The sequence below is a fragment of the Euwallacea similis genome, chromosome 18, assembly GCF_039881205.1.
Source record: "Euwallacea similis isolate ESF13 chromosome 18, ESF131.1, whole genome shotgun sequence".
NCBI classification, from domain to species: Eukaryota; Metazoa; Arthropoda; class Insecta; order Coleoptera; family Curculionidae; genus Euwallacea; species Euwallacea similis.
This window is the reverse complement of record NC_089626.1, coordinates 2353403-2367153: the sequence shown is the minus strand read 5'-3', so window position 1 is coordinate 2367153 and position 13751 is coordinate 2353403. Positions and strand designations below refer to the sequence as shown.

At 43.1% G+C, this 13751-nt stretch overlaps 2 protein-coding genes across 5 annotated transcripts; one reads left to right on the top strand and one right to left on the bottom strand.

The window, feature by feature from the left end:
• Positions 1-113: 113 nt before the first annotated feature.
• Schip1 (Schwannomin interacting protein 1) lies at positions 114-13693 on the bottom strand. 4 transcript variants are annotated; one of them, XM_066398685.1, is made up of 10 exons: positions 13387-13693; positions 4951-5175; positions 4322-4895; positions 4034-4192; positions 3883-3980; positions 1654-1765; positions 1396-1596; positions 1244-1341; positions 921-1195; positions 114-872 (listed from the first exon to the last, which is right to left on the bottom strand). In XM_066398685.1, the coding sequence occupies exons 2-10, from the start codon at positions 5158-5160 to the stop codon at positions 749-751; spliced, it is 1851 nt and encodes a 616-aa protein (XP_066254782.1). In that variant the 5' UTR covers positions 5161-5175; positions 13387-13693; the 3' UTR covers positions 114-748. The 4 variants fall into 4 exon arrangements, with proteins under 4 accessions (XP_066254782.1, XP_066254781.1, XP_066254784.1 ...); XM_066398684.1 differs by lacking the exon at positions 13387-13693 and adding an exon at positions 6899-7284; XM_066398687.1 differs by lacking the exon at positions 13387-13693 and adding an exon at positions 6899-7284 and having other exon boundaries at positions 3883-3977.
• Positions 8601-12229, top strand: LOC136414742 (facilitated trehalose transporter Tret1-like). The gene is made up of 7 exons (XM_066398914.1): positions 8601-9266; positions 9627-9794; positions 10468-10585; positions 10645-10856; positions 11197-11358; positions 11416-11859; positions 11924-12229. The coding sequence occupies exons 1-7, from the start codon at positions 9161-9163 to the stop codon at positions 12199-12201; spliced, it is 1488 nt and encodes a 495-aa protein (XP_066255011.1). The 5' UTR covers positions 8601-9160; the 3' UTR covers positions 12202-12229.
• Positions 13694-13751: the final 58 nt, after the last annotated feature.

The window sequence follows — 13751 nt, the reverse complement described above, 5'->3', positions numbered from 1 at the left end:
CCTAGTCTCCTGGGAAATATTCAAAATATTGCGCAGTTCCTCTGGTCAATCTTTCTCATGGTATCGCCATGTAGAACTGAGGCAAGAATTGGAACCAACAAAAGCATGTCCCCTCACATGTGATATTTTTATTGAAGCAACAGAATGAATTATTCATTCACTTATAGTTTCGGTGTAAGCTTGTACAATAGAGCATTCTTAAATACAGTCAGATCAGGAAAGACAGTCGAAGCAAGCCGCTTAAAACACACATCAAAACCGCGACTGCCTATACATTCGCGAAGAGGCTCATCATGCGCTCACTTACGATACTAAGATGATACATTCAAATAAAAATTAAATCGGTATAAAAACTAATCGAAATTATCATTAAGAATTAAACACAGTTAACGGCTACTGAACGGTTCTTTGGGTAAGCTACAGTCTTATATTAATTCAGTGAGATGTGTAAGATTGATTCGAGTTGTGTAAGTGAGAATTAACGACTCACTGGACAATTTTTTTCTTTAAACATGGCACAACTTATGAACTGCCTTCAAGCGTGAGAAAAGTCTGAGATTCTGTCGATCTCAGTTTGGACATTTTCGAACGCCAGTAGGCCAACACCGCGGGAATCTGCTCAACAAGGCAAGAAGCTACAGCAATTAAGACCTAAACTAATGTGAAAGAGAAGGAGGGAGATCAACATGTCACCTTTCAACTACAATACGTTTTTGGACTATTTACATTGTACAACAACTGTTTAATGCTACTTCTTGACGAGACTGGCAATTCGGTCTAGGTGCGGTTTGAATCCTCCTGAGGCGGTTTCTTGCGGATTGTTGTTGCCGTTGTCAATATTGGTTTGTTTTAGCACCTGCTCCTTCGCCCCTCTGTCAAGAACATTAGTTTTATTTCAACTAAATAATCAAAAGACTTACAAATATCTGGTCAAGTCCTCAATATCCACCAGCATCGAGTCTTGTTCCATATGCAAATCATCCCTGCTCATCAACATCTTTACCAATTGTTCATTTAGGGTTTCGATTTGCGTGTGCAGATCATTAACTATAACTTGCAGTTGTGCCACGTTCATTTCCGTCAAAATTTGCCGCGATAAGCGTCTTTTGTTCTCTGGAAATGGAATACCCACTTTCTCGAGGCTGTGCCGCACCATTTCTGTAATCGGCGACTTCTTTTGCTTCTGCCTCTCAATCTAAAAAACCACACTGAAACAAAAAATACACACGTGTTCTTCATTTACCTCCATTTGCATTCGAGCCATTTGTTTGGCCTGTGCCAATGCCATTCGAGCCTCAGTTTGAAGACGGGCCTGTTTACTAAAGAAGTCACTGTCGCCGCCTAGGAGCGCTTTAAATCAAGTAACTAGTTAAAGCAAGACCTGTGAAAGCTTACTGGATTGCAGCAGAGATGTGGCTTGATCAAATGGCTGCAAAGCTAAAGTGGCAGGTCTTTGAGGAGGAGTTTTCTTGTTCGAATTATGTCGCGTCGTTTTGGGAGGTTTTGGATTTGTAAGAGGGCACTCACTATCGGAAGAAGGACTCTCATTATCCGATGCAGTTTCATTCATAAAGCAGATTTGCAGGTTCATTCCTGCTTCAATGGAAAAAAGTATCACCTGCAAATGGGTTTAGATGCTATAGTAAATCTTACCACTTTGCAACCTGGCCTGTAAGCTTGGCTTTCGCCCAGGTCTGTCTGTGTAATAATCCTCCTCATTGCCCATTGCCAGGCGTCTTCGAATTTCCTCTCTGTCTGTTCGTCTCTGCAAATAAGAGCTCTCATAATATCTTTTAAAACTATGAACTTAAAGCTAAATATCAGTTAATTTGACAAACTACACAAAAACCAACTTATAGACTCCACTACTGGACACTTGACTGGACATTTTACACAAGGACACCCAGTATATAACTTCTTTGAAATAAAAACATAAGTGTATCTCCATGTTGTAGGTAGCACTAGAGTTGCCTACACGTTTCAACGGGGGTTATAAACTAAGCAAACATAATAAACCTTCTTACTCTGCTTCCACTCTCCTCATTAAGGGTTATAACCCTAATAAAACGATCCATAACATTTTGTTCATCATAGGATGGAGGGACATATGGAAACCATTCCATGTTCTCATTAACTGAATTATAGTCCATGCTGAACGTGGTCATGGAGTAGGCCCGAGGACTCAAGTAGTCATTCTCCAAACATTCAGTATTGTCCTTCTGGACAATTGTGTAGTAGGTGGTTTTGGTTTTGTATGAAAAACTGTTCTTTAATGCGTTAAGATTATTAGAGATTCTTCGCGTTTTCGCCCTAAGGACGTCGGAAAATGAGTTTGAGCGGTTTTTCAGGGTGGTTAACAAGTTGTCGAACATAGCGTCCCTTTTGTTTGGCTTTATCACCGGACATTAAAAGGCAGTTTGCTCTTTACTGATTGAGTATATTCGCTAAAATGAGCTGTTTTTATTTCACATGTAATTTTTATGTAATAATAATAATAAACAACTAAGAACAACACAATCAGAAATAAAAATAAACAGTTTTGACGGGAAAAATAAAACAAACAACACAAACACATGTCCTGTGACGTAGAGGCGCTTGACATAAATGCTTTCAAATGACAGTTCGCATGGCATACTCGACAAAAGGCCTTGCAAAATGACTCATCACTAGTAGGCATATTGTTAAACATAAATGTATAACATAAAACAATATATTTAAATGTGGAGAATTTTAACGTTAAGAGAATGGTGGTGAATTTACTCACAGACTCATCTAAACTCTCAAGCGTTTCATTTTCGTCGAAGGTCAACGTGTACAGGTCATTAACGTACAAACTGTCTTTCTTATAGTGCCGCTTGCGCTTCAACGAAACCGAAGCCATTATCACACCGAAACCGATAAGTTTATTTGAAGTTTCACAACTCTTCAATCGTACATTAACACGCCGTTAATCTCTTGCGCCAGCACAGACCGCACGTATCTTTAGCACCTCTGTTAAAAGATGGACAAAAAACGAAACTGCGGCACCAGCTAACTACCACTTTTCTTGCTACATCCAATATGTTTTGTTTGATTTGCACGTGGCACAGTTTACGAAATAACACTGTACTGAACCCGATTCGGTCAGATAACAATAGAAGCGGTACTAGCAACAATTGAAGAGTTTTTGAACGGTTCTGCCTGCAAAAGAGAAATCGACAATCGTAAAACTAACGCAATACACTTTAAATCGCAAGAGCCATTAAATCCCGGTATTGAATCACCGTAATTAAATTTATTAAGTACCTTATTATACATCATGCGGCTGTTAGTGCAGTAGTTACTGTTCCTGGTGGATGCGCTTTCCATTATTTTGCATCACTTGAGCCCTCAGAGTTGCACACGCATCTATCACAGGATCACATATATGAGATCACTAGGCGAAATAATTGCCTGAACGGAAATGTGGAACACCACACACTAACTGACACATTTATTTACAAAAATGCCTTATTGAAGATATTTTTAGTTGCTTGTCCGAGGATTTTATTTGTTGTCGCGCCTTTCAAAGTGATAACGGCTGATACTGTCGCAAACACCAACATGTCGGGCTAGGAGGAGTCGCTTAATGGAAATTGGTCGTGCCAGATGTGGTTCTACGAGGTGGTTATGTGTCCACAATCCAGATTTAGCGTACATTTGCCCATGGATTATAAGTAAAACGTAAAGTAAACAAACGCGATTTCGTCAGACTCCCACTCAATAACATATCCAGAGCTGACATTAGGAATTAATGCTCCCGCGTATGTAATTCCAGTTAATAAAATATCCATTGCATCGACTGTGCGCCGAAAGACCAACCTTAAGCGTGCTAATAAATGAGAATTTCACTCTTTAACTCACCCTTTGTTCTTCCTCTTTAGCTGCCCTCAAGTGGGACTCGATAGCCTCTAAATCGATATGCGGCATGGCCGTTTCAATGGTGTAAATGTCGAATTCTCCTTGAATACGTATTTCATAAATAGATGTCCATTTGAAGGGGAGGAAATCTTACCGAAGGATTCTGCTGTTGTTGGTTTTTTGCAGTCTTTTTTGCAGTCTTTTTTGCCTTCTTTCCGCCTCTTCACCTGACCAGCGTCTTTGGACGGACGTTTTTTTTGCGAGTTCACCACGGTGCTATCTTCCTCTTTTTCTTCGCAGTTTCTTGTCAAATCTGTCAAAACCAAAATTTATCTGTACAAAATGGCGAACGCTACGTTCGTCAAAAACATGTATTAGTATTTTACGCTACTTAAGAAGCTCATTACACACAAAGTTGACGTGAATCAACTCAGATACGTACCTTCCTTACCCACCCTTAATCCCTCAGAGGTCTCCGTTTCCATCGACTCGCAAACCAGAATACCCTCTTGACAGTCAGACAACACCGCATCCGCCATTTTGCTCTCAATGGGAGACAGCACTTGGCACACTGGTTCGGTCATGTGCACGTCCTTCAGAGGCAAGAAATCTGGCAGTTTTCTCGGCTCTTCCCTGGACTGGCAGTCCTCAATAACCTCCTGGCAAATCGGCTCTTCCAGACACACCGTCTGCTCATCCTCCCCGCCATAATCGTCATTATTATTCAGTTGGTTTTCGTCGAAGTCCAGGGTGTGGGCCAAATGCTGGAAGCCCGGATAATTGGGGTTGACAAACCCCTTTACAGGGGGGGCCATCATTTCTTCGTCCTCGATTGTGTCGTCTGAAGACGAGTCTATGAGATCGGGGTCTTCCTCTTGGGGAGATACAGAAGTCGAGGAGCAGTCAGAAAGGGCATCATCAGGCGAGTGGGGCCACTGGGGCTGGCTGCTCAGCATGTTGTCTACATTCAGGCGATTGATGTTGGGTTGCTGGTCCGGGGTGAAGGCCCATCGCAACTAAACCTCCGTCCATATCACACTCGACATAAGATGCTCAACCAAATCCACATACCTCCGTACTAGTGAAGTCAACCGTGTCCAACCCAGCTACATCTTCGATGGTAAGGCGATCGGTGTTGTCCACAATCTCACGAGTCGCAGTACCAAGGTCATTGCAGCGCGTGTTGCAAGTCAAGTTCTTGAGTTGTTTGGACGAGTTGAGAACGTTACAGTTCCTATTGCGGACCGCCTGTAACGGCCCTTCGGAAGGTTGCAGGCGCATCAGTCGGGACGTTGTCTGACGATGGAAAGAAAGGAGTCTTTTATTGAATCTTGAAAGTTTTATTTTTGGGGGAACGTTGAATGATAAATTAGCTCTTTGCGTGTGGCGATTGATTGCGCGTATAAAACCCCTTTGGGGCTGCCGCTTTGGTCTCCCAAAAAGACCGCCACTTACGTAATTCCGCTTGCCAGGGCATTAGCAGGGGCCAAGAGTTTCGTTCAATAAACACTTTCGACCCATAATCGACTGAAGGGCCTTGAAATACGAAAAGGTTTAGCTGGGTTTGGTTGGTTGGGTAGTTGTGTCGATAGGTTATTGGGTGTGCTCAGGACCGGCCTTAGCGAGTCTGGCGCCCTGGACGGATTTGCTAATCACACCTACCTCTAAGAAAAACTGCTGTCCACGAGGTCGGCACTGTTCTTGTTTATGATTTTAAATTTAAAAGCTCGACATATGATTCTTGACAATATGGTGTACGTAGGTTTCTTGACAATATGGCGAACAAGTATTTTTGTAAAATGTTAACCCAATGAGTAAGGCATAATGATTCAGCTGGTATGCGTAAACAAAAAGGAGATTAAAACTGAAATTTCCTGCACTAATAGATTCCTCATGTGGTTAAAAATCACTGAAACTAGATCGTGCAGACTACAATTTAAATATAAAAAAGTCCTCCGCCCTGAGCCGTTGCCCAACCTCGCTCCCCCCTTAGGGCCGGTATTGTATGCACCGGTGGTATGTGTCATTGTAACGGGTTTTTTCGTTACTTTTACGGCCGTAGAGGGCAAAGCGGAGAATTCTCCTTTTACAGCCTCCCGGGAAATAAATATCTAAGTTAGGACATCTAAGGTCTCCCCGAAGCAATATTCACAGTTTCATTTCCCCAAGAAATACTGGAGTCATTTGACTTCGATGTAAAAAAGTTTCGTGTGTGTGTCAGTGTGTGTGGGGCAGGGAGGGGGAGGGGGGTCCCGACGCGAGGCAGACTCGTCATTAAAGCCTCAAATAATTATTTCTAAAAATACAACTTTTTAAACCGCTATTGTTCTCCATCGGATCGATACGCCACTCTTGTTCCAGGCAAGTTGCATGCTCCCCTCAAATGGAGGTGGGTATACCCCGTTCGGAATCTTAACAGTGACTTTGCCTCATTGCTGAACTCGAAATACGTAAAGTTTACTTTGGGTTGAAGCACTAGAGGACTTTATATTCCCTGCACAAGGAAATGCCCGTGTCAGTCGTAACAAAGTTCAATTTCTCTGGACAAAAGTTGTATTCGGAACGTGCCTGGATCGCGAAATTTACTGTTATGTTCCGTAACTAATACTGTTGAGTTCCCATACGTATTGACGTTGTTTTAACGAGATTAAACTTCAATGTTTGAAAGTTGCGCACTGCCAATTCCCCTCACAAATGAATGCACGTAGTAATCCGTGCTCGAACCGTACCCGCTTTATGCATTTTGGAACGCAGTATTGAAGAGGATTAAGTTGTTACTGTGTAAGTGATACCGAGTGATCACTAAAAAATCTCGCAGTAAGCGGAAAAGCTTAAACGTGGGGCGTTGATTGAACCACAAAACATCTGGCACTGACTATAGACAATGAACGGATCTATCCACGACATGCACCCGATGTTCCAGCGCCTACTTTTTAATGACCACCCTTTATAATAGACTGGAGCCGAAGCTCTCATACGTGGCAATATTCAATAGCAGCACGCCCCATTTTCCACTTACCGACTGCCATGAGTGGGAACTCAAACCAACAACTTCAAGCCAAAAATGCACTGGCAGATGCACTTAATTCGATCTCTTTCGAGGGAGAGAACAAGAAAACGTGAATCCAGAGGTCGGACCAGACCGACTTCTGTCCACCTGTTCTACGGAACAGCGCTGCCGGCGCCGCCGCCCCGGGAGGCGTCGCGACGGCGCCCCTCAGAACAAGCTCCTACCCCCCCCGTCAATTGCGCCAGTTTTCAGGCGCTGCATTAATGAAACTTGTGGCTTTGTTGATTTAGGGGCAAGATTGTTAGTTGATGTAAGTAGGAAAACAAAGGAATGAGACGAGAGTGTTCCAGTTATTTGACAATCAAGGGGATTGAATGGGCGGGTACGATTTATGGACAAAATGGCGAAGGAGATTCGGTACGGGGAACCTCAGAATCACATTTTGAGCAGTTAATCTAACTGCCAGATCAAGCAATTAAAAATGGTAATAGGACTGGGTATAAAATCGCGTCCTATCTCGAACAAAAACGTACGGAAGTTGGCTAATATTAAACGAGATTTCCTTTATATGGCCCCATAAAGATTTAATGACCCAATAACTATTCACTCTTTGCTTGAAAAAGGGTCACTTTTGGAGCCCGCGTAGCAGAAATAGAGCTGAGGGATTTGTAAAGTTATCGAAATATGCCCCCAAATCCTTTGTAAGCCTTCAAGGGTCATCGATTCGCGCGAAAGTTTATATAGGCCGGCTATTTCTGTAGGAAAAAAGAGCTTTAAGCGAATTGAGAACTGAAGTAGCAAAAAGAGAAATGAGGAAATTGAATCGTTGCTGGATAACACTACATAGAACTTATTGTGTGGTCGTGGGATGGGGAGAAGGATATTGGACCACGTGATCCCCGGGGCTTTTCGGATCGATTTGTGACGCAATATATTGCCGTCGACTACAAGAAAAGCGCGGATTATTGGATTCTTTCTTGGGGTCCGAGTTAGAGGAGTCGAGAGAAATAAAGATAAATTAAATTAGATTTGAAAACACTTCCTGGACAAAATGGCGAATGCCCTATTTGATACCCGCGGAAATATATCGGTTTCCCAACGTCGAGCAGGAGTAATAAATACCCAAGTCCTGCTTCGCGGATAATTTTTATTGGAAATTATGTACCGTAAAATATCCTGTTTGTGTTTATTGCAAGATTTATTTACCATGACAAGGACTTTATAATTCATAATATGTATCGCGTGTATCAGTGTACCTATCGGGTACCCATAATAATTCAATTAGTGGAATTTTTAATTCTGTTGATTGTTTATGAAAATCGCATAGCATCTATTAAAACCCACACGACGCACAATGAATTGGCCTATTCGCATTACTGAATATTCGATTTTATGTTAATAGCAAGCCCGACCATTAGCATGTAATGAGGAAGAAACTGACGCCCCGGATCCTTCAGGAAAAATGTATTTTAGTGTTGGTAACCTGAGCTAACCGGATCTGTTATCAGAAGATTCTCGGCAAAACCACATGTCCTTCCTTCTATCTATTTCATTTCGGCGGCCGACCAGTTACTAAAACGCTCTTGAAAATCAACACAGAAATATTACTGACGCAATTTCCCCGAACCGAACAAGAATTTACATTATTTCAGTAAATTTTTATGAGCCCATAAACCAAGGTTTAACCTCGAGACTCAACATTAAAGAACGTTTCCACAAGTTTCCGCTTGTGCCAAGTCGGAACAGTGGCCCACTATGACTCAAACGGGTGTTTTATGGCCCCATTCAAATCCTTGCTAACTGAAAGTCAGGACGTGATTAAGATCGACGTAAATTCGGATTCTGCGACCATGACCGCCGCCGACCCGCTCGAGTCCAATGTCGAACTAGGACCGAGAAAAACAAAAAGAAAAACCTGCCGAGATGAGACCTGACCGGTCCGGATTCCTGCCCTTCTTCGTGAACCCCGGCCGCAGCAGTTTTCACTGTCAAAACCAACGAGGAATAGACAATAAGAACCGCGAAGACGAGCAGGTACCATTCGCTCTCGTGACGTCGCTATCTCACGGACGTCATATATCGTTACGAGAGAACATGTCCTTTCTAATATATAGGTAAATCCGACTGCGGGCAAAAAGTGTCACTGCTCAAGAGCTTGGGGTGTGGGCTTTTTGTAACCTTATCTCCGCGGTTACCGGACTTTTGTTGTACGCGAGACCGCGGCGTCGGGGATCGTGCGAGTGGCGAGTCGTCAAAAAATAGGAGATAAAAATGATCAACGTTTTTGCTCAGTTTTTCAAGTGGCTCAAAGGCAGGACTCAGAGCGATGAGGCCAAAGTGGGAGAGTGCTTCTTCATGTACCTCAGTGTCGTCGTCGGTGAGTAGCCCCGCTCACTTTTGCACTCACTTCGGGCATCTGACGATGCTTTCTTTGCCATTTTACGCAACGTCTTTGCTCTCCTCTAAGCCCGTCAGGAACGAGAAGTCATTTTAATTGCCAATTTTCGTTTTCCTTTACTTGATTGCATCACTTAAAGGCAATTAGAGCTATTACCCTGTCAAAGAATCCTTCAACTTTGCTCGTAAATACTGAAATAATGGTCTGATAATTATGGTTTGCCATGAAAAATCAAATTATTCCAACGCACACCTGGTAATGCGTTCGCCATATTGTCAAAAACTTTCTGTCTCTCACCGCTCGATATTCAACCGTAAACCGTTTTTTTTTTACTTTCAGCCTACCTCACGGCCTTCACCAGCGGCCTATCAGTATCATGGACCTCCCCTGTCATACCAAAGTTCAAAACCGAAGAAAATCCCTTCAATCACACAATTTCCACCACCCAAATCGCCATGCTGGCATCGTTTCTGCCCCTGGGAGCCATCACCGGCCCTATTTTAGCTGGTGAGTTGATTACAGAAAAGGGAAAATCTTCGGGGGAAAACGCGTATGGACAGTATGAGATTCGCGGAATATGTCATTATCATTTGCCACTGAACTTTCTATTCACGTTGCCACGGTCAAGGGTGTCGAGCCGCATTATGCAGCATTCAATTAACGACAAAATAAGTCTGAGCCAAATCATCGCTTTACATGACTCTGAGCATTTCATTCAAAATTCATTAATGGTCAAGATCGTTATTCATATGTATATACAGTGTAATTAATGCAGGGGCGAGGTTCACAGCAGAATGTCTGCGATGCCAGTGAAACTACTTTAACAAATTACGCTAGAAAAATCACGTCTTAGAAAACATGCACGACAATCCGCCTTTGGTGATCATCGATCATCACCGGCAGTAGGAGTTAAAACTTTAATACGTTATATTTTCGTCCTTGAGGACATCTGACCACTCGAGTGTTAGCCCCACATTAGCATATAATTACCGTCCACTGTTCCATAACAACAGCTAAATGGAATTTCGCTCTAACATAATCTCTTTGTAAATCTCAAGAATATAGGTACCCACCTTTGTGAACTATGCGGGCGAGGACATTGGGTCAGAACCTAACGGGACAGCAATGACCCCATTCTTCGGTGTCAGGAAATCCTTCTAACGTTATGACATTGTTGCAGGGTACATGGCTGATCGATTCGGCAGGAAATTCACCATGATGCTTTTGGGCTTTCCTTCGATGGCAGGGTTCTGCATATTGGCTTTCGCCAAAATAATTGAACTGTGGTACTTCGCCAGGTGCGCTTAATGTCGGTCAACGTAAAGGTGAATTAAATTGAACTGTAATAATTTTGCAGATTTCTACTGGGGATCGGGGTGGGATGTTACTTCGCCATTTGTCCCATGTACGTGGCGGAGATATCCCAAAACCATAACAGGGCGAAGTTCGGCTGCCTGTTTGGGGTGTTTATTACATTAGGACTGTTTTATCCCTTCTCCCTTGGGGCGCATTTAAATATACCGGTCTACGCAATGACGTGCAACGTTCCTTTACTCGTATTCCTAGTCGGTATGTATTAAAGGTATTATGGCAAACCTCCACTTCTACTCTAAATTCGACTACAATACCAACTAAATTCATCAAAACGTCCAGAAAATGTTTGACAATTAAAAAAAAAAAAAAAAGCTGAAGCATTACGGGCGGTACCGCGCTATCTCCATCTCCGTTGCACTCGGAAGAGATTTATCGTAATAGCTCTTTCTAAGGTGGCAAATTACTTTCCGGCTGAATTATTGGTTGCCTACCCGCAATGGCAATTAGGACGGTATTGGAAACGGACGTAAAGAAAAAATCCTAATTATTCTTAGTTGCACAATAAAACCTGATTTGAAAAAGGATTTCTGCTTAGTTTTCGGACTATTCATGCCCGAAACTCCGATCTGGCTCCTTATCAATGGGAAACTTAAGCAGGCAGAAGAAGCCCTAGTTAAATTAAGAAAAAAGGAACCGGTGGAAGTGCAGGAAGAAATTAACGAAATCCTAGCCGCCGTCCAAGAAACCCAAGGAAAAGGTCAGTTGTCCCGAACTTCCTGTTGCTCCAGGCGTAACTTGAAAATGAAAATTTCAGGGGGCTTCCGCGAGCTTATCCGATCCCAACCAGCCAAACGCGCAATGGTAATCTGCATCGGATTAGTGCTACTTCAGGAGCTCTCGGGCATTCACCCCATGATGGCCTACCTGAAGCCCATTTTCCAAGCCAGCGGCACTAAAATCTCCCCCGACTTGTCCACTGTCATTTTCGGATTGTCTCAAATCAGTTCAAATTTCATCACCGCCCTTATCGTGGAAAAGGTGGGGCGTCGAATACTTTATATGGTGTCAGCGGTGGGGTGCGGCATCGCCTGCGCCATTCTAGGGGCCTACTTCTTCCTGCAAACCAAACAAGTCGACTTGGACGTGGTCTTTTGGTTGCCTTTGACTTGCATGGTCGCCTATATGATTTTCTTCAGTTGCGGCTTGGGGCCTTTGGCCTGGTCGATCGTGGGGGAGATATTTCCCTCGCACGTGAAAGGCAAGTGACAACACCAGAAATGGCTTGGAATTGTTATGAAGAAGTGTAAACATTTTTTTTGCAGGAATTGGTTCAGGGCTGACAGTGTGCGTCTCATTCTCGGCCTCGTTTTTTGTGTTGATGACGTTTCCAATTGTGTCGGAAGCGGCGGGCATGAGCGCCCCTTTCTGGATGTTTACTGTGGTGACGGTAATAGGGCTGTTCTTCATACATTACGTTGTCCCAGAGACAAGGGGAATGACTTTGGCGGAAATCCAGGAAACTTTAATAGGGGCCGGACCGAAAAGACCAGACAAAGAGGTGCAAACGGTGGCACCAGAGAGTGTCACAACGTATTTTTGAGTAAATATAAACAAAAATATTTATTTTTGTTGTGGGTTTTATTGCGCCCCCGTACACGAACAAAAAATAAGGGATATGAGGTTAAGACATAAGCAATAAAGAGGTCTCCGATGGGCCCTCTTTGGGGAGGATAGAGAAAAAACATTTAAATTTTAAAAGAGTTTCACGTGTCTCGTAAAACATCCAGTTAATGGGCCCCGGTTTCGCGGATCGCGGGTTTTTGAACAGCCGTATTAGGTGAAATGTCGCAATTTTAGGACCGTTTGCACAGTTTTGTACAAATCCCCTTCAATGATATCTTCTTGTTTACAACAAAGAATAATTCCTTTTTGACAAACGACTACCCGAGCGATCAAATTCCAAACGAACGGATCTAATGAAAGCTAGCACCCATAATGATCTAATTAAATTAAACAAGCCTCTGCTGTTTACTCAGGCCCCTAAACAGTTCGCCTCGAAGACGGAAAATTGAGCTTTTAAGCTGAATAATCGATCCACAGGTAAATAAAAATGAAATTTGCATGTGAAATTAAATTTCTCCGTGCATGTGAACGCATATTACTTTTGCATAGACGCCCTTATTCATTATCATTCCTTTGTGTTGTAAATTTTCCGCGTTTTCACCTCTTTCGAACGTTTCCCCAGACTGGCAAGACGTGACTGGTATGGAAAATGGGGGTATTAAGCCCCCTGCCTCGGTGTAAGGGCACCTAATTTGTATACGAAGGCTTATTACGATCTGGGGCAGTCCTTGGTGCTTGACTAAACGAGGAAACGTGTCAAAGCAAAAATAAGACGTGTTCCTTAGCCAGGCGACCCTCGTTAGCTTCGGGGGCAACCCTCGTCTTAAGCCTCCTTTCGCCGAACATTCCGCACAAATTGGATTTGTGATACTGTTAATTAAATATTTCTTATTTCCCCTGTAAGGATAATTATCAAACAGACGAGTTTGGTGCCTCTCTCTGTCTGAAATAATGTTCTCTTGAATTCGCTAATTCAGGCAGCCCCAAAAATTCTAAAAACACCCGAATTGATAGAGAAAGGCTGAATAACAAATCAGACGTCATCGATTCGCTAATTACCCCTGATAGGTTTCGGGAACCATTTCTATTTACAGGCCAATTCTGTGAAAGCCATTTAACCTAATTTTTCAAGAAAATACAATAAAATGATTAGTAGACATACCCACAGAGCTAACCAATTTCCAGATTTATCGATACTCGACACACGACTATTTTACTACAAGCGGCGTGTGTATGATCAGGCTGAAAGGCGCTGCAGACGTCACGACGCGACTCCAACTACTGGAAGCGTCACGACGCTCGGCGTCTTTTCCAACAGGATATATGGAAATCACGCAAAGGGCGAATACGCCCTCCGTTCTGGAAAGTGCCGCTTCATTTTTTGGCTGGTTAGAATCTGGATCGCCATCTTATAGACGGAAGTCGTGTTAACTTGGCGACACCTATCGGAGGTTGCTTTGTTGCGCAGTCGATTGAGCGACTCAAATGTCTCTGTCCTCTTTCATTCCTTAGGAATTCACGAGGGAA

What these genes read in the sequence shown, in the direction of transcription:
- Schip1 (XM_066398685.1), bottom strand. Translation starts at nt 5,160, where the DNA reads ATGCGCCTGCAACCTTCCGAAGGGCCGTTACAGGCGGTCCGCAATAGG. An exon ending in AACAACAGCAGAATCCTTCG is followed by an intron (nt 3,981 to 4,033) that starts GTAAGATTTCCT and finishes TACGTATTCAAG; the next exon opens with GAGAATTCGACATTTACACC. An exon ending in TGGCTCGAATGCAAATGGAG is followed by an intron (nt 1,196 to 1,243) that starts GTAAATGAAGAA and finishes GTGGTTTTTTAG; the next exon opens with ATTGAGAGGCAGAAGCAAAA.
- LOC136414742 (XM_066398914.1), top strand. Translation starts at nt 9,161, where the DNA reads ATGATCAACGTTTTTGCTCAGTTTTTCAAGTGGCTCAAAGGCAGGACT. An exon ending in CACCGGCCCTATTTTAGCTG is followed by an intron (nt 9,795 to 10,467) that starts GTGAGTTGATTA and finishes ACATTGTTGCAG; the next exon opens with GGTACATGGCTGATCGATTC. An exon ending in TTTACTCGTATTCCTAGTCG is followed by an intron (nt 10,857 to 11,196) that starts GTATGTATTAAA and finishes ATTTCTGCTTAG; the next exon opens with TTTTCGGACTATTCATGCCC.